At 33.6% G+C, this 25142-nt stretch overlaps 2 protein-coding genes and 1 pseudogene across 3 annotated transcripts; 2 read left to right on the forward strand and 1 right to left on the reverse strand.

Moving 5' to 3' along the window:
- The first annotated feature begins 5661 nt into the window (after window positions 1-5661).
- Window positions 5662-7567, forward strand: LOC120092048 (KIN17-like protein pseudogene; annotated as a pseudogene). The gene has a single exon (XR_016530422.1). The product of XR_016530422.1 is annotated as a KIN17-like protein pseudogene (transcript).
- Window positions 7568-14888: 7321 nt separating this feature from the next.
- On the forward strand, window positions 14889-18138 carry LOC120084001 (SWI/SNF complex component SNF12 homolog). Its single transcript, XM_039039907.2, has 3 exons — window positions 14889-15097; window positions 15352-17196; window positions 17596-18138. The coding sequence occupies exons 2-3, from the start codon at window positions 15626-15628 to the stop codon at window positions 17666-17668; spliced, it is 1644 nt and encodes a 547-aa protein (XP_038895835.1). The 5' UTR covers window positions 14889-15097; window positions 15352-15625; the 3' UTR covers window positions 17669-18138.
- Window positions 18139-18436: 298 nt separating this feature from the next.
- Window positions 18437-23320, reverse strand: LOC120084009 (cytochrome P450 94B3-like). The gene is made up of 3 exons (XM_039039915.2): window positions 22679-23320; window positions 20915-21210; window positions 18437-19447 (listed from the first exon to the last, which is right to left on the reverse strand). Exons 1-3 carry the CDS (start codon window positions 23195-23197, stop codon window positions 18712-18714), a joined length of 1551 nt encoding a protein of 516 aa, XP_038895843.1. The 5' UTR covers window positions 23198-23320; the 3' UTR covers window positions 18437-18711.
- Between the last annotated feature and the right edge of the window lie 1822 nt (window positions 23321-25142).

The following is a 25142-nucleotide window of genomic DNA, read 5'->3' on the forward strand; positions in this document are numbered from 1 at the left end:
GTAGAGCTCGGAACAACGATTCCAACACCTCTTGAATCACTCAAATTGGAGCTAAAATGAAGACGATATGACCGAAACAAGTCTAAGAAGAAAATATCATGGTGGATGACGTGGCATAACCAGACCATTTGCATGTAGACACGTGGCAACATATTGGTTGAATGGTGGATCATTAAGAAATTGACATATGATGGACTTTTTATTTTTGGATTGATTTAAAATAAAAAGAATTGAAATTTAAAAGAAAATGAATTAAAAGGAAAATGAATTTAATATTAGTTTATGTTTGTGTCTAACGGCTAGTTTTTGACACATGATATATTTTTTTTTTTTTGGATTAATTTTAAAAAGAAAATGAATTTCAAAAGAAAAGGAATTTAATATTATATTTTGTTTGTATCTAACGACTAGTTTAGTTTAAAATCTCCACCATTGATTTTTCTTTTCCAAAATCCAATGGTCCAAATTAATTGTGCTTTCTAAAAAAAATTTCATCTCTATATAAACCATCTTCCTCTCCAAATTTTAAACCAACAAATTTTATTTTTCATAATCCTCCAAAACTCAAAAGTTCCATTGTTGCTCTCTCTAAGTTCCCAATTTTTTTTCTTTTCATCTTATTCCTGAGAGAGTGTTATTGTATTGTGAGGATAAACTTGTTAAGTGCTTAAACTTGTAAATTCACTCTAGTGAGAGTTGTATTGTGTTCTTCAAAAATTCCAACATTTGTAACGGTTTGATCCTAAACCGTGGAAAGGATCGGATTTACTCTTGAACCCATAAAATGAGCAATGGTGTAACGGTTGGGCTCTAATCTGTGGAAAGAGTAGGAAAGATTTTATTCAAATTCCCAAGAGGAGCTTGGGGAGTGGAATAGGTCGAGTTTGACCGAACCACTATAAAAATTACGGTGTCTTCTTCTCTAACTCTTTCCTTTTTATTTTTGCAATTAGCTTAAGCAATTTATTGTATGTTTTAGTTTGTTCTTATATATTTGCTAAAATTTGATAGAACTAAATTATCATATTTTTGTCATCTTATTTGTTGCAAAAATTGAATTTTTCTTATTATTTATAAAAAGTGTATTAATTAGTTTAATTGGGTTAATTTAGAAAAAAAGTTTAATTAAACCCTATTCACCCCCCCCCCCCTCTCTAGGGTTGCCATATCGATTCAACATGATCCATCTAATGAACAATAAGTAATAGTCTAACTATGACCAAACCCCTCTCAGCCTAGGAGAGGGTGTGGCGCCACATTGTTCAAGTCCTGGAATCAGTCCTTAAGGGAGCAATTTATCTACTTACCCCGACCTCGAGGAAAGAGTGAATTTTGTCTTGTGTAGTTGTGTTCCCAACTCTTCAATCAAACGAATCCTCAAAAGGGTAGGCTTATTGAGCCGAAGATTTGGCCACTCTCACCCATACAAATCAAAGGACCGCCTTCATAGGTTTCAAGTCACGCTTATGGTCATCTTGGTGAAATGTAAATCTCAATCATAAACGGCAGTATATAATGAGACCAATCATTTTGTGGTTCGGTCTTATACAAACTCCCTCGTATAAAATACCTCGCTCACATGTCTTTATATGAATGATCAGGATTAAATTATTTGTAGCACTTTATGCAATTGTAACATCTACAAAGTGGGTCGTATTCATAGTGTCACAAGGATAAGGTATCCAACCTTATCCATCTACTATAAACCATTTAGGTTATCACTTAAATATGATCCACCTGTATGTCTCTACTGAAGGAAATCAAACACGAGGATTTCCATGAGCAGCAGAAAGATCATTCCAAATTACAATCGTATAAGAACTTTACAATTACAATCTCAAATAGAAATATACGGCCATGCATTTAAATACAGAACTACTACATGTAATACATATGATCAAGGACAAGATTAACACACTTTTGTCGACTTATCCCAAAGCTCCTTGATCACGAATGCTCGATCACAACAACACAGCTACACATGAACACTCGTACAACATGACTACTACACTGCGCGAACATTGCGCACTCAAACTCAATGATCGCCAAGGTCAGGAACACCCCGAACACAACAATGGCCTCCACAGAACCTCGACAGTGTCGAGTTGAGTATGACACTACCAAGAAGGCTACCTTGGTATTCTCGGTGTGAGAATCTAGAGGGTGGGCTCTGTGTAGACTTGGTTTGAGGCAGAAGACCGGAGGAAACACAATCGTGTAAATGATTGAACAAGTGGGAGATGGAAGAACCTATCGTATGGGTCGATGCCCAATCGTTTAGGAAAAGCTAAGAGATCGTCTAGTAAAAGCTATGCGATCATTTAGCTCATCGCTTAGCTGAGTGTCTATCACCTACTAACACTCCATGATCATTTAGCTAACTCCAAGCTGTCGCTTAGTAAATCCAATTTACTTGACAACTTTCCATGAGATTTTTCCGAGAGAGGAAATCTCAAAACAACAAATTCTTGATTACCCAAATTAGGAAAACATTTTTCCTTTTTATCTCATGGTTACCATGAAACCACCAATAACCTCCCACTCAATTGGTTATTAGAGAAAAAGAGATAATTATCCAATAGTTAATATCATTATAAATTAAATGAAACTAACTTATCATAATATATTTATAACCTATAGTTTTAATATTTCATCTCATGAAACATACAAACCATAGTTATTTTTCTATTCCATGACACTTAATCCTCCACTAGATGTATCTCATACACCATGCTGATTATATTATATATAATCAAATACCTCTTGTCAATTTGAATATTTCAAATCAACACCAAGAACTGATCCTCAACTGAATTCATTAAGCTACCAAGGGTACCTTATGAACCTGTAGCTCGAAGCTCCAATGGTACGTGAATAACTAACTAAACTCTTTAGTCATAGGATCCACTATCTGTTAACTGTCAGACACTCCATTGAAGACCGACAGCTGAACTCTCCTTACCACAGATATATTATGTATCCATCTTAACCAATCAGCAGTGTGACAACCCTTCACAAATCGCTCGTAAGCACAGTTGGGCCAATAACCGTTATGCCCCTGTAGTTACATCTGTCTCTTTAAGTATCACTGATCCCTCTAATGAACATAAGTCATAGTCCTACTATGACTGAGTCTTCTCTTCCAAAGAGAAACTGTGGCCACTATGTTCAAGCCCCGGAATCAGCCCTTAAGAGAGCAATCTCTCTACTTATCCCTGCTTCGGGAAAGAAGTGAATTCCATATTGTGGATTGAGTTCCCAACTCCCAGATCAGACAAGTCCTAAAAAAGATAGGCATGTTGAGTTGGAAATCTGGCTACTTTCACCCATACGAATCAAAGGACCGCCCTCAAAGGCAGGAGTTCCCAAAACACTCAGGATTGAGGTCGTGTCACCTATGGTCGTTTAGGTGAAATGCAAGTCTCTAGTATCAACGGCATTATATACAGAGTCTAGTCATCTCGTGGTCTAAGTCTTATACAAACTCTTTGTATAGGACACTCCCGCTCCACATCTCCACATGAATGGTCAGGATCTACCATCTGTAGTAGTTTACAACACTTGCAAACCTCTATAAAGCGGGTCGTATCCATAGAGTCACCAGGATCAAGTATCTCATCTTAATCCTTATACTACAGACCTATTTAGGTTATCACTTAAGGCATGATCCATTTGTATATCACATATATATGCTTAAATTTACATAAGATAACCATGAAACATTGTTTATTGGATATGAGTAAATGTCAGAATGAAATAACAGTTATTTTATTCATAAAACAATGTGTATCATTACGAACAATGAGACTCCGGGAGAATTAGGACACCAATCCCAACATCTACATACATGTTTAAGCTACAGATGATAACCTTGGATGTTAGTTTATTGGTTTGTGAGTTTAATGCTACTAAATGTCAAATAAAACATCTCATATTTTATTAAATAAATAAAATGTTTGTACAATACAATTACAAACTACACGTCTCTACGAGATTTAGAGCATCTACCCTAACAAAGCTAATATCAATGACTGGATTCATTCAAGTAGGGAGGATACAAAGGGGAATGATCAAGATGCCCATATCCCAGTTGATATATCATCAGGTGGGGAAGAAACGACTAGTCCATCCAATGGTATATTGATTGTCCTAAAGCTCGAGATATAATTTGAGTCGTAAATATGCATACTTTTTAACACATCAATAGTTTGGTTACTAGTTTTTCTTATTATGCACCCTATGGACTTCAACGATGACGTCATCCCATAGTCCGACCTAGTAGAAGTTGAAAAAGAAAGGACTACAAGGAAGAGGGGCGTCTTTGGAAGCTATGTAGACCAATAATGGAAGTTACGACAACAACGTCATATAGTAGTCTGAAAATGTCTTGCAAGATGTCTCTTGAGTTACCATTTTTGTAGAATTATTTTTTCCTTATTTATTTTCCTGTGATTCTTTGCTCTTGAGGATTCTTTCCTTATTTATGTTTCTATCGATAATTAAATGGACCAAGTTTCCTTTTTCCGTTTCATCTAAAGGATAAGTTGCTATCTTGCTAGGGTTGTCGATTCTGATTGAGCAACTTCAGTGTTTGAAGAGTTCTATGACGACCGAACGTGAGAAAAGAGATTATGGACTTCTATTGTTCGTGAAGCAGTGCTTATTGAAATGGAATCTGCTGGGAAGGTTATTCTTGATCTGAGGGTGAGTCTTAGATTTCCTTATTGATTAAGAACTGATTCTCTAACTTAGGGGGAGCTTAAGTTCATTAAGTGAGGAGGTCTTCACAACAAGGTGGGAAGATTACAATTGAGAGGTATTCTCACACCTAGGAAGAGCCTAACTAATTGCTTACTAATATTCACATACTTAGGGGGAGCCTAAGTTTCCTGGGGAGAATGTCTCACATTTAGGAAGAACCTAAGTGTTCGTCTATTGAGTTGAGCTATTCGTGTGTAGTCCATAGATAAGTACAATGTTGAAATTGTTTAACTCCATATTGGTAAAAGTATCTTTCCACGAGAATATTATTCCCTAGACATATGTGGTATTTCACCGAATTGAGTTACCAAACTGTGCGTTTTATCTTTCTTGGTTTATCTCTTTACTTTCTAATTGTTTTTGAATTGTAGACACATCATGTGTGACATTGTTGTATTGTGTGGTCGAATACCTTTATTTTAGACATATCTACATTGAAGACAAACTCCCTATTCAACAAAACATCTATATTGTCTCCCAATTCTAGTTAAACCACATTATCATTCAATGGACTTAATGATCACACATAATTTGAAATTCATGTGGTATTCAAGAATAAAATCAAGGTGAGAGAGAAGTAAGAGTACATTTTGGGCCATTGAGATTGAAAATGACGGTATCGTACTTCTAGTGTTTTGCGCTCCTATTGTTAATTTACAAGAGCTATTGAAGACACATCGTCATTGGTTAAGGAAAAAATGAAGGTATTATTGATAATCACAAAAGTAGAGACATCCAACCTAATATTATATATACCTTGTAACCAACTCAAACTCAGTAAAATTTATCCCACTTATTTTATATATTTGCCATAAAAATTCTTTTTATTTCTTTGTCTACAATCAAAATTTTAAACTGACCTCTTATATATTCTTTGTTGTTCTCATTTCATTTGCCCTCGAAACTAACAAATATGCAAGGTATCTGGAAGAAAAAAAAAAAAAAAAAAAAAAAAAAAAAGTCAAACAGATAAAAGTTACTAAAAAATCGTCAAAATCTTAGAGGGATAGCGAATCACGATAAAAAAAATTATCAATTTCTCATCCGAGATTAAACCCTTTATGATCAATCTCGGGGCACTACGCATATAATCTCGGGCGAGATAATTGTATTCGAGCCGAGATTATAATAATTTCCCGTTTCCATATCCGAGATTCTGAACTTTCTTCGTCAATTTGTCGCCCGTCCCCTTCTCTGGAGTCTTTTCTTCTCTGCTAGTCTCCCTCCTCCGCCGGCTCGCCGGAACGCTGCCAACGCCCCCTTTTCCTTCTTAATCCCTCTCTGCTGCAACATACTTCGCCACGCTACTCTATCTTCTGCCGCAGCCGCAGCGGCAGCTGCAGCTGCGTCACTGCCCACTGCCTTCAACACCAGCTGCTCGACGCCGAGCCCCATCTCCCAGTCGCTCGCCCCCGAGGTTTCCTTTTTCTTCCCCCCTCCCCTCTTTGGAATCTTTGATATCAGGGTCGATTTGGTGGAGGATCGGATTGTCTTCAACCTTTCAGATACAAAAAAACCCTAATTCTCAAAGGAAATTTCAATGGGGAAGAACGAATTTCTAACCCCTAAAGCCATCGCGAACAGAATCAAGGCAAAAGGGCTACAGAAGCTGAGATGGTATTGCCAGATGTGTCAAAAGCAGTGCCGGGATGAGAATGGCTTTAAATGTCACTGTATGAGTGAAAGCCACCAGCGCCAGATGCAAATCTTTGGCCAAAATCCTCATCGTATTGTTGAAGGCTACTCTGAAGAGTTTGAGAGTTCTTTCATGGAGCATATTAAGCGTAGCCATCGGTTCAGTCGCGTGGCAGCTACAGTGGTCTATAATGAATACATTAACGACAGACATCATATTCATATGAATGCAACGCAATGGGCTACTCTTACTGAGTTTGTTAAACATCTGGGTCGAACTGGTCAATGTAAAGTAGAGGAGACTCCAAAGGGTTGGTTCATTACTTACATAGATAGAGATTCAGAGACGCTTTTCAAAGAGAGAATGAAGAATAAGAGGATGCGGGCTGATTTAGCTGAAGAAGAGAAGCAAGAGAGAGAGATAAAGAGGCAAATTGAGAGGGCTGAGCAATTAACACCTTTGGCTTCTGTATCTGCTGAGCCTTTGGAGGCTGAACAAACGAGAGAGTTGAAATTGGAGAGTGGGGTTAAGCTAGGATTTGCTTTGGGAACATCATCAAAATTGAAGGAGAAAGGAGAGAGTTCCAGGGTGGTTTTTGATGAGGATGAGACATATGAGACTGCCAAGGGGAAACCTAAAGAGACTTCCAAAAATAGGATGGGTGGTGGTGGTCTGTCAGCTTTGGAGGCATTGATGAGAGAAGAAGAGATGAAGAAGGAGAAGCTTAATAGGAAGGATTACTGGCTTTGTGAGGGAATAATTGTAAAGATTATGAGCAAGGATTTGGCTGAGAAGGGATACTATAAACAGAAGGGAGTTGTGCGAAAAGTGATTGATAAATATGTTGGAGAGATCGAAATGCTTGATGGCAAGCATGTGTTGAGAGTTGATCAAGAAGAATTAGAAACAGTGATACCTCAAATTGGTGGCTTAGTAAGGATAGTAAATGGGGCATATCGCGGATCAAATGCTAGGTTGTTAGGCGTTGACACTGATAAGTTTTGTGCTAAAGTGCAAATAGAGAAGGGTGTGTATGATGGCAGGATGCTTAAGACTGTTGAATATGAAGATATTTGTAAACTTGCATCATAACTTTGAGATAAAAGAGAAAACTCACTGTTTGTAATTTTGTTCTCAATATTTTATTTAAGCATATTTGTGCTAGTATGAGATTTGATGTCTTCCAAACACTTCTGCATGGTACCTCTTTTTCATGATACTCTTTTTCTTTAAAGGAAAATGCAGAGGGATGTCCGCTGCTGGCGGTCGGAGGGACCCTCCCTCTCCCACCCCAAACTGAATTGTGACGCACATTCTACATCTTTCATGTATCCATGGATGTCTTTGATATTTATGAAGATGTTGAGTATGAGCATGTGGGGCCCTGACATTTACTTGAATAGGATCTGCTCTATAAGTTCAGCTGTTCAAGTAATAAACTCGTAGATTATTTAATCGTGTTCTCTGTCTAGCATCTTTTTGCCTTTGCATCATTAATGCTAGATATGAAGAAGTCAAGTAGGATCTCAAATAGCACTAACTTGCTACATCTCGTACTTTTGACAGCACGGAAGAAGAAACTCCACCTTTTTGGCTGTCACAGGACACAGGTTTGCAAGTATCACTTTCTTCTTTCTAGAGAAGTATAGTCCCCCTTGCCCCATTTTGTTCCATTAGTTCTCTATCTAGTAGATAAAACATAGAAGGATTGCAATATAGTTCTTAGATTTAAGGGATATGGTAAAACCAATCCTACCTACTGAGCATTGTTGAGGAAGTCATTGTTAACCCATCTCATTGAGAGAAATTGTTTAATAGAAGAACCATTTGATATTCATAACCTCAAATCCTATTTGGAACTTCACCAAGAGTGGAATCATAGGTATATTGAAATAATCGACCTATCTGATAGAACATGTTGTTGATAATATCATGGAAGTCAACATTTTGTTGCAAGGTGATAATGTCATGGAAGTCAACAGAATTGGCATATTGATGCTTGGATTTTGGAAATGGTCCATCTCTTTTCTTTTTGTTTTAAAATAGTGAGAGAGGATTCCTGTGAAATTAGTTATAGAAGGAATTAAGGTCACATTTATTTAATAAGAATCATTCTACAATAGTTGGTCGAATTAACCTCGTTGACATATTATTACTTGTATTGCTCATGCTTGCATTACAACAGTGAATCAACAGTCTTCATTGTTGTTGCAATGTTTCACTATAGTTTGGGATTTCTTTCAATATGTACCCAAATTGACGAATTCTATTACAATTTGGTGCGTTTATCAAAACTGATGTTGATAGGGTTTAAGCCCTCTGTCTAAGAGAAATTGTTTGATGTGAAGAATCATTTGGGGACGACATCAATTGCATTAGGCATGGAAGTGAGGACTGTTGGGTGGAAGATTACCCTATTTGCTATGTGTTCTCTTTAGACTCTCCTTTCGGCTTCATCTTCGGTCTCTTTGGATTTCAGTCGTCCATTTACGGATAGAGAAGCTGTAAATATGGCGGTCCTCCATTGGTTGTTGCAACTCTTGCACGAGTCCAAGGAGAAGAGATGTTGGGTTTTAGGGCTCTAGCCCTTCAAGGAGCTTTTCCTCTGGTTTCTTGTTTCTTGAGTTATGTGGCCTTTCTTGGTCAAAATTTTCAAGAAGGTTGTTATTAATATTATTATTTTGTGGAAGATCCTTTGTGTGGAAAGTTGACACTACAGATTGTATTTAGAAGTATTATTGCTGTGTTGGCCCGCAGTGGTTTGAGTGTGTTGCTGGTATCCTTTGGGATTGGCCGAGTCCAAAATAGAGTTGTTGTTGATAAGACTATGGAAACTCTAATGTGAAAAGTAATGTTGAAATATACTGATGGGGAGCTTGCTATATGTTTGTGAATGGAACATGTTAACTAAGGTAAAGTAAGGGAAGAAGCTTCTGCGCCAGGGCAGAGGGTGATCATTGTTTGGTGTTTGATTGATTATGTTATAGAAGATTTTTCTTTTTCTTTTTTTTTGGGAAACAAAATTATGTGATAAAAGTTGTAGGGGATGTTTGTGAGTGCTTTTCAAATATGATAAAAATCATATTGATCTTTTATTCCAACTTCTAGAAGTGATTTTTATATATTTAGAAGTGATTTTGAATTATTATATTTATTACAATCATATTGACTTCAAACTTTAGAAGCGATTTTCATATATTTAGGAATGATTTAGAACTATTATGTTTAGAAATGATTTTGAATTATTATATTTGTTATAATCATATTGATGTTTGATTTTAAATTTTAGAAGTAATTTTCATATATTTAAAAATAATTTTGAATTATTATGTTTGGTTTAAGTGATTTTAGAATTACTTTTTAAAAAGTATTTTTTTATTTAAAAAATGATCAATACATGAGGAGGGCAAATTTTACTTAAAAAAAGTGGGACAAATTTTATGGGGGTGATTATCCTCATCATCACACTAAAAGCGCATTTCAACTAGCTCTTCAAAAATCAATTCTAAATAAATTTATATTTTTCTAGAATTAATTTCAAAATTTGACAACCAACAAATTTATGAAGAAAAGTGAGGGTGGTATTGGCAAAAGTGGATTTGGCTATACGAAAACCATTATTAAATATATCTTTAATCATTCAAAATCAATTTTTAATATGAAATTCACATTTAAAAGTATAAAACCAAACATAATATTGATTTTAAATTATTAGATACATGTTTTAGAACGATTTTAATTATGTCAAAAGTGTTTTTGACAATTTCAAAATAATTTTCAAACCTGTCATGGACTTGGGGATTGATTTTGAGAGGAAGAGAAGTGATTATAATAAAATCTTAATTTTTTGTGTTTCATAAAACAAAATATGATTAAATCTACTAATATTACATTAATATTACATTTAAATCACATGTTTATTTCACACACTTCTTAAAATCTGTTATTTATTTTAAATTTAGCGCTTAAAATTAAATCTTATTTTATACATCTATTTTAAACAATTACTTAATAATTATAAATTATAAAAAATAATAATATTAAATTCATTTTAATCATTATATCTAAAACACGATAATTTAATATTTATTTACCAAACACATGTAACAAACTTATTCAAATATAAAGTTGAAATTTACCAAACACTGCTACATTTCATATTAAAGTTAAATTTACAAAAAGTACAATTGACAACAATTATTTTAAAAACTACAACAATCCCAAATGGAGTCATAGTCATTTTAAATTTTTATGCTACAAATTTTTGGATATTTTTTTCTGCTATCATTTTGTTTTAAAATGGTGCTGATATCTTTAAAAATGTGTATAAATGAACTTATGGTCCTAAATGAATAAAAATCATTTTGAAACATATATCCATGTTGGTAAAACACACTAAATTTTGAAGTTAGGTTCTCTATTTGGTTAGTTTCAAGACTAATATTCATGTCTCTGAGATTTAAATTCACTTTCTATTTCACTTTTAAGATTTCAACAGTGATGCTTTGATTTATAAGATTTTGAATTGATCTCTAAAAAGTACATATTTAAGCTTTTACATTATCATTCCACTAGATTAATAATCAGTCAATTCGAGAAATTAATTTTAAATTTTGGAGACTAATTAAAATCTTAATCAATTCTCATAGATCAAAAATATCACTAGATAATAAAATAGAAACTAATTAACTTCAAATCTCCATAATCAAAGAATGTTGGGATAGATCGTTTGCATCTCTTATGAAATTCAACTTGAAATAAAAAGAGACATACATAATATATCTATTACAACGAATTTATATTATATAATATATTATCAAACTACTTTTTAAAATAAATATCAAATGATATTAATTTTTTTTAGTTAGACAAATAAGATAAGAAATTCCAACATCTCACTTCTTAGTTGAAGGTAACCTTAATTAGGGGAGCAAACTCATGTTGGCAAATGAGATTAAATGTTGAGTGAGAGGATTCTATTTTGCTATAAAAAAAATTTAAATTCAAGTTTGAATCTCACCCTCAAATTTGTGATGTAAAATACTCTAAAAGAAATATATGTATATATCTTTTGGCCATAAAAAAAAAAGCTTTTGGTTAGTTTGAATTTTGTCCTTGACATTTCAATAGCTTTCTTTAGTTGAACAATTGTGAGAGTGGGAGGGATTTTTATCGACTTTTCATATCGGAATAGGTGTCCTTATATCTATAACGGCTTTTTAATGGACCATAGTCTTAATCTTATTCTCAATCTCTTAATTTATTTATGAAAAGTTTAGAGAGTATTTAGACTCCAACTTCAAATATAGCTCACTCTACGATTGGGGCACTATTCACAATAGTTGGTATTTTCAACTATTATAAGTTACAATTACTATAGTATTACTATTTTAAATCTATCTTGTTTACCATTCTTACTCATCATCTATTTCCCTTTGTTATAATGTTTCTATTTCTTACCCAAACTAAAATAGTTTGCATTCCAAACATAAACTATTATAATGTAGACTAAAATAGTTTAGACTCCAAATACATATTAATATAACTCACTAACTATAATAACCAATTCAACGCTCCAAACACCCCTTAAATTTTTTAGCAACCTCGTTAAAATTTAAGAGCAAAAATCAACTTTCAAAATGTTGCAATTAAAATAGAAACCAATGGCATAAGTTAGCTTTTTTTATTTTGTTTTTTTTAAAAAAAAAAAAAATGATAGGGATCTTTAGTTTTGCAAAAAATATTTTAAAGGGCTAACAAGAAGGATGACAGATTTTAATTTTTCATTTGTAAAAATACCAAATTAACATTTCATTCGTAAAAATTATAACGAAATAAAAATTAAAAAAAAATAAACGAATTTATAAAAGGCTAAACTATCCTTAGCCATACAGATGATATTGCAATTGACTTATTAGAAATATTCGTAATTACACTGTAATTAAAACAAACATCTAAATACCATCAGTTGGCCATGCTCGCACCGACCTCTTCTCCAACCAAGTTGCCGCCATTTTTCTCTATGAAATCGACTTCTCCACTAACAATGGTGAGACCTTTAACTTGAATTTTCTCTTCATCTCTTGCTCCGTCAGGCATGGCCCCCTCTCCTTCCACCAATACTTCACATCAGCTTCGACTTCGACTCCTTCTCCATTGACTTCATTTATTGCTCATTGAGAACCACTAGTGACCACTCCAGTTCCATCTCCTTCTATCTCAACTCCTATAAACACATGCTCCGTCGTCGATCTCAACTCCTAACAATGGTGATGTTGTGAGTAGAATTACCGTCTCTGAATCTATCATTGCAAACATAATTTCCTCCATCGTACTTTAAATGCGATTGGTCTGTCTTCACTCTTCGCTCTAAATTTTTCAAACTAATTAAGAAAACCTAATATTTGATTGTATAAAATTTTCAAACTAATTAAAAAATCAAAATGCAGAAATATAAAATAAGCTGAAAAAAGTTTTAAAAAACCAACAAATAATTAAAATGATATTTGAACAAAAAATAACAACATGATTTGATGATTTAAAGGAGGGAAAATATTTTAGGAGAAAATAAAGATGTATGATAAAAGAAACGTGCAAAGGAAAAAAATAGTTACACTGTAATTCGAATGAAGGTTTTGTAGTCATAAAAGTCTTTTGAAAGTTTTGGATACTTTCGATAAGATATTTACGTGACTTGCAAATAAACTGTCCAAACTACACCCAACAAATACACTAAACTACAAATACACTACAATCAAAAATCAATTAACCAAATCTATCTAATCGCTTTTGAAAAAAATCAATTAACCAAATCTATCTAATCGCTTTTGAAAAAAATCAATTAACCAAATCTATCTAAATCGCTTTTGAACTTACCCAAAATTAGTAACAATGACTTTTTCTTTATCTAGACCTAAAATATCAGTTTAGAAAGTGAGGGCTAGACTGATAAAAACTTTATCTAAATAATTGCATTCATGAAAAAAGAAACGGATTTAGATTGAAGTATCAAAATCTCAATTAAAAATCATGAAATTACTAACCAATTATGATATGGTGTTGATGTCAATCGTGGAGATCTCATGGACAGAAAAGAAACAAATAATATTCGACGATGATACATCATTCCTTAATTGAATCTATCAAGTTGGGGTCAACCCTAAGACAAACGGATTAATATCAACACTGTCCATATGCTTGGACTACATTTTTATAATGGCTTGATAGGAATCACTTTGAAAAGAAGAGACTTTGCAACTTGAACTCTTGGTCGATGGATGATTAAGTCGAGCATTTTCTCTATGCACCCGTGAATTTGATTGATTAAGTCAAGCCTCTAAAATAGACTTATCGTCGATTGAGAATAAAAAATGAAATCAATAAAAAAAGATGAAAATTGAAAAAGATGTGTTTGAAGCACTAGAAACTTCAATAAATCGGAAGTCATGATAGTGATTGTTTTCATCCCAATCACCCTTGAACAAAGCTCTTAATCGTTGAACAGCCATGACAAGAAAGAGTTTAGTACGTGGATGAAGAAAGCTAGGGCTACGTATTGTATTATAATATTTTATGTTTGAAACAAAAGGACAATAAATATAACTTTCAAAATAATTTAACACTAGTGAATCTTAATTAAGATTAATAGAAAGTATAATAAAAATAACGAATCTCAATTAGAATGATTAATATAATATGATATTTTATATTTTGAAACAAGATTTGAAAATTAGTTGATATATAAAAATAAAAAATTCAAAACAACTATTAAATCTTATTCAAAAATTCAAAATAACTATTAAATCATGAAATTTATGGCAAATTATCCGCTTGAAATGATATCTTAGTTGACGTTGAAAGTCTACTGGGATTTATGGAGAGCGTACTAGAATGAAGGAAGCTAGGGCTACATGCTGTATTCTAATATTTTATATTTAAAATAAAAGAATAATAATTATAATGTTGAAAATAAATTAACACCCGTTCATCTTAATTAAAATTAATAGAAATTATAATAAAAATAACAAATCACATTTAGAATAATTAATATAATATGATATTTTAAATTTTGAAATAAGATTTTAAAATTAGTTGACGTACAAGAATAACAAAAATTTAAAACAACTATTAAATCACGAGATTTATGACAAATTATCTACTTGGAATGATGATCTTGGTAATCTTGAAAATCTATTGGGATATATAGTTGAACAATTAATTACAGTCTTATTAATAAATATATCAAATTAAGTACACTATAATTAAAAGAGACGATGAGGATATTTTAAAATTTCAGAAAATTGGATTTACATAACATTCATATATTTTGCTATAATTCAAAAGTATCTTTTTTATTATTTGTCTAAATGATAGTGATTATTCTTATTTTAAAAGTTTTAAATAATCGGTTCAGTTTATTACTCGAGTGGGTCGGAACCCGAGTCGGTGGACAATTTTACCCTTTAAGTTTCCATTTTTCTTTAATTTATTTCAGTGAGAAAATTAAAAAAAAAAAAAAAAAAAAAATCAATTTTGGTTGTAAAGAAAAACAGAGAAAGACTGTGAGAAGAGGGAAGCCATTGAGAAAGCGCCTTCTCTTTCTTCTCTCGCTTCTCTCACCTTTCCGCCATTTTCATTCTGTTTCTGTTCTTAGTTAAGAGAAGAAAGCTCTACTTCCAGTTACTTCCTTCATCTCTCACTGTAAGCCCTTCTATTCACTCCACTTCCCTCTCTATGTTTTTTCTCAATTTTAATTTTGACCCATTCTGTTTTTTTTTTTTTTTTTTTCTTTTTTTCTTGAATTTCATCCCCAAACCCTTCAATCCAACCTCCCCTTTCGTTTTTGTAATGTGGGTCTTGTAATTTGATCGATTTCCTTCATGATTGGCATCATTTCTCCTCTTGCGGACTGTTTGTTTTGGGTTAGGGTTTTTGACGTCTCGATGTAATGTTAGGGTTTTCGCTACGCTCGACTCCATTTGCTGGAATTTTGAGGTTTGGGTTCTGCTGCTGCTGGTCTATTTCTTCGAAGAAGCGGGAATTTTGTACTGGTAGGTATTTTTCTTCTTCCTGTTGTTTTGTGTATTGGATCAAAAGTTCGAGATACGCTTGATTGTTTAGGGGGTTTTGAGGTTCTTCTGGCTGGACTTGAGGGGGCAATGTTATAGTAGAGGTTTGAGATTTTGTTGGTTTGCAACTGTTCTGGTTGGAGTAATTGGTTAGATAGTAATGTCTATTAACAATAATAACCCACCGAAGAGCCTTGGGGGGGCTTCTTCATCGCCTTTTGGAAATTCTGGGATGGTTCCGCCATCTATGGCAGCAAATTCCACATCGTTTTCTCAGCCGCAAGCTCAAGCTCAATTAGGAGCTGGGTTTCAAAATCCATTTCCGCTGTGCACTGCTCAGGTTCTTGCTCAAGCTCAATTAAAGGCTCACGCTCATGCCCAAGCTCAAGCACAGGCAGCTCACGCTCAGTTTCAAGCTCAATTACAAGCTCAAGGGCTGTCCCTAACTCAGAGCCAGAATGTTGGTGGTGGGAACATGGGTTCGCCTTCACCAGGATTTTCCACACCGGGTCTTGCTGGTGTGAAGCGAATTCCTCAAAAGCCGCCAGTTCGGCCTCCTATTCTTTCTCCTGGTACCACATTTTCGCCGTTGAAAACAATGGAAATCACGCCCGCTGCTCGCAAAAAGAAGCAGAAGTTGCCTGAGAAGCAGCTTCAAGATAAAGTTGCTGCAATTTTGCCCGAATCTGCTCTCTACACTCAGCTGCTTGAGTTTGAGTCTCGTGTTGATGCTGCTCTCGCAAGAAAGAAAGTTGACATCCATGAGGCGCTTAAAAACCCACCTTGCATTCAGAAAACTCTTCGAATTTATGTCTTCAACACATTTGCAAATCAAGTTAACACAGTACCCAAAAAACCAAATGCCGATCCTCCTACCTGGACTCTTAAGATAATAGGTAGGATCTTGGAAGATGGGATAGATCCCGATCATCCTGGGTTGGTACAAAGATCAAACCCTTTGTACCCTAAATTTTCATCTTTCTTCAAGAGAGTAACAATTTCCTTGGACCAGAGGTTATATCCAGATAGTCACATCATAGTATGGGAGAATGCTCGATCACCTGCACCTCATGAGGGCTTTGAGGTAAAGAGAAAAGGGGATAAAGAATTTTCAGTTAATATTCGGTTAGAAATGAATTATATTCCAGAGAAATTCAAGTTGTCGCCTGCTTTGATGGAAGTTCTTGGTATTGAAGTTGATACTCGCCCAAGAATTATAGCTGCAATCTGGCATTATGTAAAGGCTAGGAAACTTCAGAATCCCAATGATCCATCTTTCTTTCATTGTGATCCACCTCTCCAGAAGGTATTTGGGGAAGACAAATTGAAATTCACAATGGTTTCACAGAGAATATCACAACACTTGTTTCCTCCACAGCCTATACATCTGGAGCATAAGATTAAGCTTTCGGGGAATAGTCCAGTAGGTACAGCATGTTACGATGTGTTGGTCGATGTGCCTTTCCCAATTCACAGGGAATTGTCTGCTCTATTAGCCAATGCAGAGAAGAACAAGGAGATTGATGCATGTGATGAAGCAATTTGTACCGCTATAAGGAAAATTCACGAGCATCGACGGAGACGTGCATTTTTCCTTGGGTTCAGTCAGTCACCAGTGGAGTTTATTGATGCCTTGATTGAATCTCAAAGCAAGGATCTGAAACTTCTTGCAGGAGAAGCTAGTCGAAATGCTGAAAAGGAGCGACGATCAGATTTCTTCAATCAACCATGGTATGTTTGTTCTCTATTTCACCTGTTCTCTATGTTTCTTATCATCGTATTTAATCATTTGCAATTCATAGGTTATGTCAGTGGATTTGAAATTTTCTATTTTTTCTTTTTCTTAACAACTATCTTTTTTTTTTTTTTTTTTTGTTTCTCACCGGCTTCTGTGTGTGAATTCAACCCAGAAAGAATATTCCTAACTTTCCCTCCTCTGTAGCTGTTCTGTTTTTGCATCATTGATAAAAGTTATACTGTATATTGTTCTTTCTTTTCTTTTTTCAATAAAAGAGATTATTCTTTTAAGTTTTTAGCTGGCGCCCTCACACAATTTTCATTGGGCTAGGGATTTCCTATTTATTCCTTTAATCATTTTGAGCTTGATTAAATTCATGGTTGATTGAACAGGGTTGAAGATGCTGTCATCCGGTACATAAATCGAAAACCAGCCACAGGGAGCGATGCGCCTGGAAGTACATGACTGGGATCTTGTTGAGTTGCTATGGATTGCCATTTTTTGTTGGGAGCTTCATTGGATTAGCATGCTAAGATTCATGTATGACACCCTTTAGTTTAGTGGCAAACACCGGATCATTTCAATGCCGTGCAAATGCTTCATTAGCGCAGATGGTATGTGAACACAAAACATGCTCTTTAGTCCAAGCCAAGCATTAATCATCAATTAGCTGGTGATGCCAATGCTTCATGAACAACATATGGTTTCTTCATAGTCATTTTCTTAGACCATCCTTTATTGTAGTATGGAATATTTCTTGTAGTAGAATCTGCAACCATATAAAGTTGAGATTTTTTTTTTTTTTTTTTTTTTTCCTCCCTGGTAAAGCTTTGTGAAGATGAAAGTTCATGATTTGTTAATTCCACTTGGAACTTTTACAATCATTCCTTGGACATGTAGTTTGTTATCTTTACCAAATATCATGTTTCTTGATATTTAAAGGTGCAACTGAGGTAATTCGAGCTTGTCGATCTATTTCTCGATTAGGTTGAAACGATTTAATACTATTATCTTATAGAAATCAGTCAGTGTTTTGCTGACATAGATGTATAGCCAAGACTTTTTTATTTGTTGAGAAGATTTTCTCCAGATTATTTAAATGCTGAGATCTTTTTTGAAAGTGGAAATTGGAGGGACCCATATGAGGGGTGGTTCTGATGTCTCCCTGCAGTGAGTTCAGGCCAATTGATTATCTTTTTATGTATTAAAATCAGCAAGGAATCTTCAAAAATAAAAAAGAAGAGATTAATCTAATTGATTTGAATGATCCTTTTTTTTTCTTTGTTAATAGAGTTTTTATTCGTTTCATAATTACTGTGAATATTAGGAATATAAATACTCAAATTTTGTTTCAAAGTAAATAGAAATGGTGAAATTAAGAGTTCCTCTGATTCTATCTTGTATTCTTGGTCTCTGAATTCAGGCAATCAATTGTTGACACTTGGAATCTATATTTTTCAACTCTGGTCTGTCAATTCTGTGTTGGAATCGTTGACTCTTCTGATTGTTTATATTTTTCTCAAAATTTTGTTTGTTTGTCTTGAATTGCGTCTTTGTCTGTCATCTTTCTCTCTCTTTTGAATCAAAACCTTGAAGCCGCCGGCCATGTGTGCCGTCAACAGCGGCACAAACACAGGGCGGTCGCCTGCAATAGGTTTGATTCTGAATTGGCCAAGAATTGAAGCCACCACATACTTCATCTGAAGGAAAGCCATCTCCTTCCCCAAACACACCCTTGGCCCAGCTTGAAATATTGGAAACTTGTATGGACTGACCAATTTCACCCCTCTTCTCCGGCTGCCACCATGCGCGTCTTGTTCGAGAAGCCATCGGCTGGGCTTGAACTCGAACTGGTCCTTCCCCCACAAAGCCTCCATTCTACCCATCCCGTAGGGGAAATATGTCACTCTATCTCCGGATCGGATGAGAGTCCCGTCGGGCAAGTAGTCGTTGGCAATGGCATGCTTGGAATCCCATGGGACTGGTGGATACATTCTCATGGTTTCACAGAGGCATGCCTTGAGAAATTTGAGCTCCTTAAGAGATTGGTAGTCCAATTTTTTTTCAACTGATGATGCCGATTCCAAGTCTATCTCTTCTACTAATTGATTCTCAATGTTGGGATGATGGGAGAGTAGCCAAAACAGCCATGTCATTGCAGCTGAAGTCGTGTCTCGACCCGCCATGATGAAGCTAATGGTCATGTCTCGGATTACCTCATCGTCATGCCCGATCGAGATCAACCTGTCGTAATGCAGATTTTGTTCATCATGCTTAATATTGACAGACAACAAGTTGGCAATGAAAAGTTCTTTTTATTGAAGAGAAGTATAACTATTAGTCACATTTTGAATTTTGAAGCAAAAACAAGTTTCATTATCAATATGGATTAAAATGGTCTTTTAATCAAAAATTTATTTTCAATTTTAATGATGAAAATGAATTTGACAAATAAATTTTAGGGAATTTGACCTAGAGCAGTTATGCCTCTTTCCTCACTTGAAAGTTTTTTGCCCCTTCTTTTTTATTCGATAACATTTTTAATTTTAATTTTCTATTTGAGAAATGAAAAGAAGTGGTTTGAATACTATTTTGGTCACTGTATTTTTATTTTGGTTTTCTATATTTTCAATTTTTGTTCATTTTGGTCCCTATATTTTTAAAATATTCATTTTAGTCCTTATAATTCAATCTTTGTTATTTTAAAAAGTGATTTTTTTGTCTCTTCATTTTCATTTTTTGTTTCATTTTTAAAAGATCAAAATGATCACTTTTTGAAAGTTCAAATATCAAAATGAACCAAATTTGATAAACAATAATCAAAATGAACAAAAATCAAAAGTATAAAAACAACATTTTGAAAGTAACTAAAGTAAACTGAAACTAAAAGTATAGGTACTAAAATAATATCTAAAAACCAATAGAAGTTTGCAGAATAATAACTTATTATCATGTTATGTGCTCCTTTTATGTTGTCGAACAAATAAATAAATAATCAGTTACTTTTTTAAATATCAACTAATATATTAAAATTGTTATTATTATTTTAAAAAATTTTTGAACTTTGAAGTCGTGTCTATTTGGTTCATAGACTTTCAAAAGTATTTAATGTCTTTAAATATCCAATATGTGTCGAATAAGTTTTAACAAATTCAATACTTTTAAAAATTAATTGATCTAACATATATGAATATGATCTTTTTATGTGTAATAAAACTAGAGACTTTCAATTTTGTGTTTAGTAAATTTATCAAATTTAAAAAATATCACAATTTAGAGTGTAATTTTTGTGGTTGTAAAATTTTGGGACCAAATATAATTCCAAAGTTAATCAACAAAATGTATAATTTAAACACAATCAAAAGTTACTTATTGGAAACATTTACAGAAAAAAGGCTATTAACAAACACAAGCCAAAAAAAAAAAAGAGAGAGATTGAAAAAAAAATAAATCAAAGACTAAAATCAAACCTAAAGTCAATAAAAATGAAACCTATAGTCATCAATAAAAATGCCCATCAAATCAACTTTTTAAAAATTATAAAAAAGAAATGAGCAAGATTTCAAAACATTTTATAATTTTTTTTAAATTAAAAAAGTAGGCAGTAGAAGTACACACAAAAATGTAAAATATTCTGTTTGAAATATATATTAATTGCATGTGTGAAATAATATTTTTAATATATGATTTGAAGATCGTGTAGTTGGTTACCTGGACAAGAGATCTTCGCTGTGATGGATATCATGGATCTTCATCTTCTTCCTTTTTTTCTCAATTATGTTCATCACTTTCCGGTGAACCTCCGCCACTGCCGTCTTCAGCCGTCGCTCCGATCCAACCCCAAACCATCTCTTCATTTTCCATATCACGTAAACCGGCTCCATTGCCCGCCCGGCGCTCACCTCCGACGCTATGTCGAAGCTTTTTTCAAGTGTGAAAATCGTCTCTTCTTCACTCCCTAAAACAATCTTACAAATGACTCGAAATGCAAATCCTCTCAATAAATCCTGCAATGATGTAAGTTCATATTAGATGTAATATTAAATTTATCTTCATTCATCAACTTATTTAACGTAAATCATAATGATCGGATATGAAAGGTCTTGTATTCATGAAGTTGATTTTCACTTATTGGAACGTCTACATACACTAATCTTGGTGCATCCTATTCTAATCACACATAAAAAAGTTAAAAATATTTTAAAAAAAAAATGAGAAAAGTTAGCGTATGACAAGTTATAATTAGATAATAAGATAAAATACACAAAGATAAATGTAATATAAGATCTATCAAGTAATTTTCTTTTATAAAATTAGATGCAAACTTTCATGTTTTTACTTGATGTTTTGATTTAGGGAAAGAATAAGAGGAAAAGAGTAAATTTTTAATTATATAATTTCTTTCTTTTTTTTTTTTTTAAAGCATATCGTTTTTTTAGAAATTAAATTTTGTCGTTTAAAAAGTTTTAATTCTCTCCCACATATTAACGATATATTTTTAACTATGTCAATTATGTTATTCAGATGTATTTATATGACATGATATTTTGTGTTAATATATATATATATATATATATATATATATATATGACATGATATTTTTGTAAATCGAAATAGAATCTTGAAGAAGAAGAATAAGCCATTTAAAAAAGAGAATTTTCTTTTGTTCTCTTCCTCCAACTTTTTAGGAAAATGCCAGACCATTTCATATTTTCCTCTCAAAGTAACTTAATTCACTACCAAATCTATGTCAATAATATATTCCCTAATTGATTTATGTATGCGGACAATGAACTTAGGCCTCGTTTATTAATAATTTGGCTTTTTGTTTTTGTTTTTGAAAAGTAAGGTTATTTCATCCACATTTCTTACAATGGTTGAATTCTTAGCCAAATTTCAAAAATAAAAATAACTCTTTGAAAGCTACTTTTTTTTAGTTTTCAAAATTTGACTTAGTTTTTTAAACCATTGATAAAAAATAGATAACAAAAAAGAAATTTAGAGATAGAAATAGTGCTAATTTTAAAAAACAAAATGATTATTAAACGAGACCTTAATTATTAAAAATGATACATTGATTAAAAATGTACAAAATAAATAATAAATAATTATGTGAATGTGATTTTTTTATTTTTTTTTTTGAAAATAAACCGTATAAACATTTATTCTAATTCATTTTGCTATTTATCTTTTACAAATATTTTTAAAAATTAAGTCAAAATTTAAAAATTAAAATATAGTAAAAATGTATTTTTGTCTTTAAAATTTGTCTAATAATTTAAACTCTTTTGCTTTAAAAAAAATATATGGATAAAGAATAGTATTGATTTTAAAAATAAAAACTAAAAGAAAATATGGATAAAGAATAGTATTAATTTTAAAAATAAAAAACTAAAAATCAAACGACGAAAAAAAGCAAAATAATTGTGGTATACTTCATCTCTCCCTACTTTTCCTTCTTTGCTCCGCCCTTACCTGCAAGTCCACGACTGCAGCGTCGTGGGCCGACGCCTCAAGGGCAGGCAGCAACCGCATCTCGACCTCCAACTTTAACGTCTCGACGATAAATTCCTGAAGCGACTTGGCACTAAACTCGTGACTGGCCAGCTTCCGCTGCGTTCGCCATTGATCGCCGTCGACGTTGAAAATGCCGCAGCCAAGAAAGTCGCCCAAGATCTCAGTGAAAGGCTTCCCTTTAGGGAAATTAAGGAAATGGGTCGTCAAAATATACTCCACGTTAACCGGGTTCACGGTCACCACCGTCCGACGGCAGCCGAGACGGCAGATGACGATAGTGCCGGTGGTGGATTCCGACAAGAGTTCAGTGTACCAATCCAGGAGGCGATTGCGGTTAATGTAGAAGGAGAGGAGACAGCCGACGAGAGGGTACGTCGGCGGGGAAGAGTGGGTAGAAAGGTCGCCGGACAGTGCCCGGAATCTGAAGAAGAAAAGGACGAAAATAGAGATGGAGAAGAGAGAGATGATGATACCCATGAAATGGTGATAGTATGCGATTCGGAAATTAGGAATATATATAATATATATATATATATATTATAAGACTGCGAAAAAAGAGAGATAATTAAAGTACGAGTTCTTCATGTGTGTGATCTTTTTATAATATAATTGGAAGACTTTGGCTTGATATATTCTTAAAATACTATTTTTATCTCTAGACTTTATTGAAATTGTTAAATTTTGGTCCTTAAATTTCAAAGAGACGTTTTGAGCAAAAAGTTGGTTATTATAGATTAATTATAATAATTTATGTTTGAAGTGTAGATCATTTTAATTTGGATTATAATAGTATGTGTTTGAGATATAAACTATTTTAGTTTGAGAATGAAATAGTAAACATTATAGCAAATAATAAAAAGAATTATTAATGTAAAATAGTAAAAACTGTAGCAAATAGTAAATATTATGACAAATAGGAGTTTTGAAATAGTATTGACAGTAGCTAATTCCAGAATACAAAATAGTATTTACTACCAAGAGGTAATTATTATAGTCTTAGGATAGTCTGTGCCTCAAATACATCCTAAATGTCCAATTACAATGTGTTTGTACATTGATAAATTTGAGGTTTAGTTATTAATAACAGATCATTTGGTCCACCAATTTCTTAAGTTGAGGGTAAATAACTGATAGGCCGCCGAATTCATCATCGTCCATGAACCTGTGCTACACAAATAATATTTATATGCACCGAACTAACTACTTATACTAACTAGTAGTACAAGCGGCAAGTCCGATTCGAACCACAGAGCCGATTTGGATTCCTAAAAAGTTGATACTTGTATGAAGTAACCAAAAAAGGAGGGGGGAGGGGTGAAAATTGTGAATAAAAATTGCAAGAAAATGAAAAGTGCATGATGTGAAAGAATGCGAAAATTTATCAATTGAGCAAAATACTTAGCTTGGGTAGTTCTAGTTTAATTCATTCCTTTTCAATTCTATTACAGATTATTCAAAAGATGCATGAGAAATTTGAATTGCAACTTAGCCTACTCGATTAGAATCCTAACCGGTAGTCTATAAAATCAAGTTAACTAAAGGAAAAGCGAGAATCCTCAGTTAATCAATCAATCAACATGGATTAAGATTAAAGGCAAAACTAAGCCAAATAATTGATTTCCATGTCTAACCGATTAATTGATCGAGAATTATCTAAGCTAGAAAGTAAATGTTTGCTAAATAGAATCCCAATTTAACACAACAAACTTACTTAACCCTTGCTTCTAGGTGACGACTACCCAACAATTACAAATTAGGGCCAATCAAAGCAATCAATTATATATGCATTGCTAATTTGTCAGATTATCCCATACAAGACAATTGAAGAATAAGCACAAGATAAATTCTCATAAATTCAAAATAAACTCACATAATTAGATAACAAAGTCTCAAGAATCGAATTGGAACGAAATTAAACTACAAAACCTAAGCTAAGTTCTTATCCTTTAGTCACGAATCATCTTCAAAATCGATATAATACTCAAAGGGGAAGAAATTATTGTAGAATTTTGATGAAAAGGGAGGCTAAAACCGAGCTGGAATAGGGTGGCGACACTCAAAATCGAGTGTAAATTGTGTTGTAATCGGTTGAACCCCTTACGATCCTTTTATAGATTTGTCGCAGTGTCGCAACACTAGGGATAGTGTTGCAACGTGTAGCGCAATTGTGCTAAGTGTCATAACGTTGTCTTGACGCTCGATTGCACGCACGCTGAGTTAATCGTCCGTCAAACTACGTAGCGTCACAACGCTCGCTCTGGAAGAGCGTTGCAACATAGCCTATTCTGTCTAAGAGCGTTGAAGTGTAGCATTGAGCGAGCGATGTGACGGTGGCGTTGTGACATCTCCAGAGCGTTACAACGCTACCTTGCATCCGAGCATTTTGTCTTCTAGCATTGAGCTAGCGTTGGACTTAAGCATA

Source organism: Benincasa hispida, chromosome 1 (assembly GCF_027475165.1).
Source record: "Benincasa hispida cultivar pf3 chromosome 1, pf3_genome.v1.1, whole genome shotgun sequence".
Lineage (NCBI taxonomy): Eukaryota > Viridiplantae > Streptophyta > Magnoliopsida > Cucurbitales > Cucurbitaceae > Benincasa > Benincasa hispida.

Bases quoted from the DNA above. Each gene is read 5' to 3' on its own strand.
- LOC120084001 (XM_039039907.2), top strand. From the start codon at position 15,626: ATGTCTATTAACAATAATAACCCACCGAAGAGCCTTGGGGGGGCTTCT. The intron at 17,197-17,595 runs GTATGTTTGTTC...TTGATTGAACAG, and splicing joins GATTTCTTCAATCAACCATG to GGTTGAAGATGCTGTCATCC.
- LOC120084009 (XM_039039915.2), bottom strand. From the start codon at position 23,197: ATGGGTATCATCATCTCTCTCTTCTCCATCTCTATTTTCGTCCTTTTC. The intron at 21,211-22,678 runs GTAAGGGCGGAG...ACATCATTGCAG, and splicing joins CTGCAGTCGTGGACTTGCAG to GATTTATTGAGAGGATTTGC. The intron at 19,448-20,914 runs GTAACCAACTAC...GCATTACGACAG, and splicing joins AGCGAAGATCTCTTGTCCAG to GTTGATCTCGATCGGGCATG.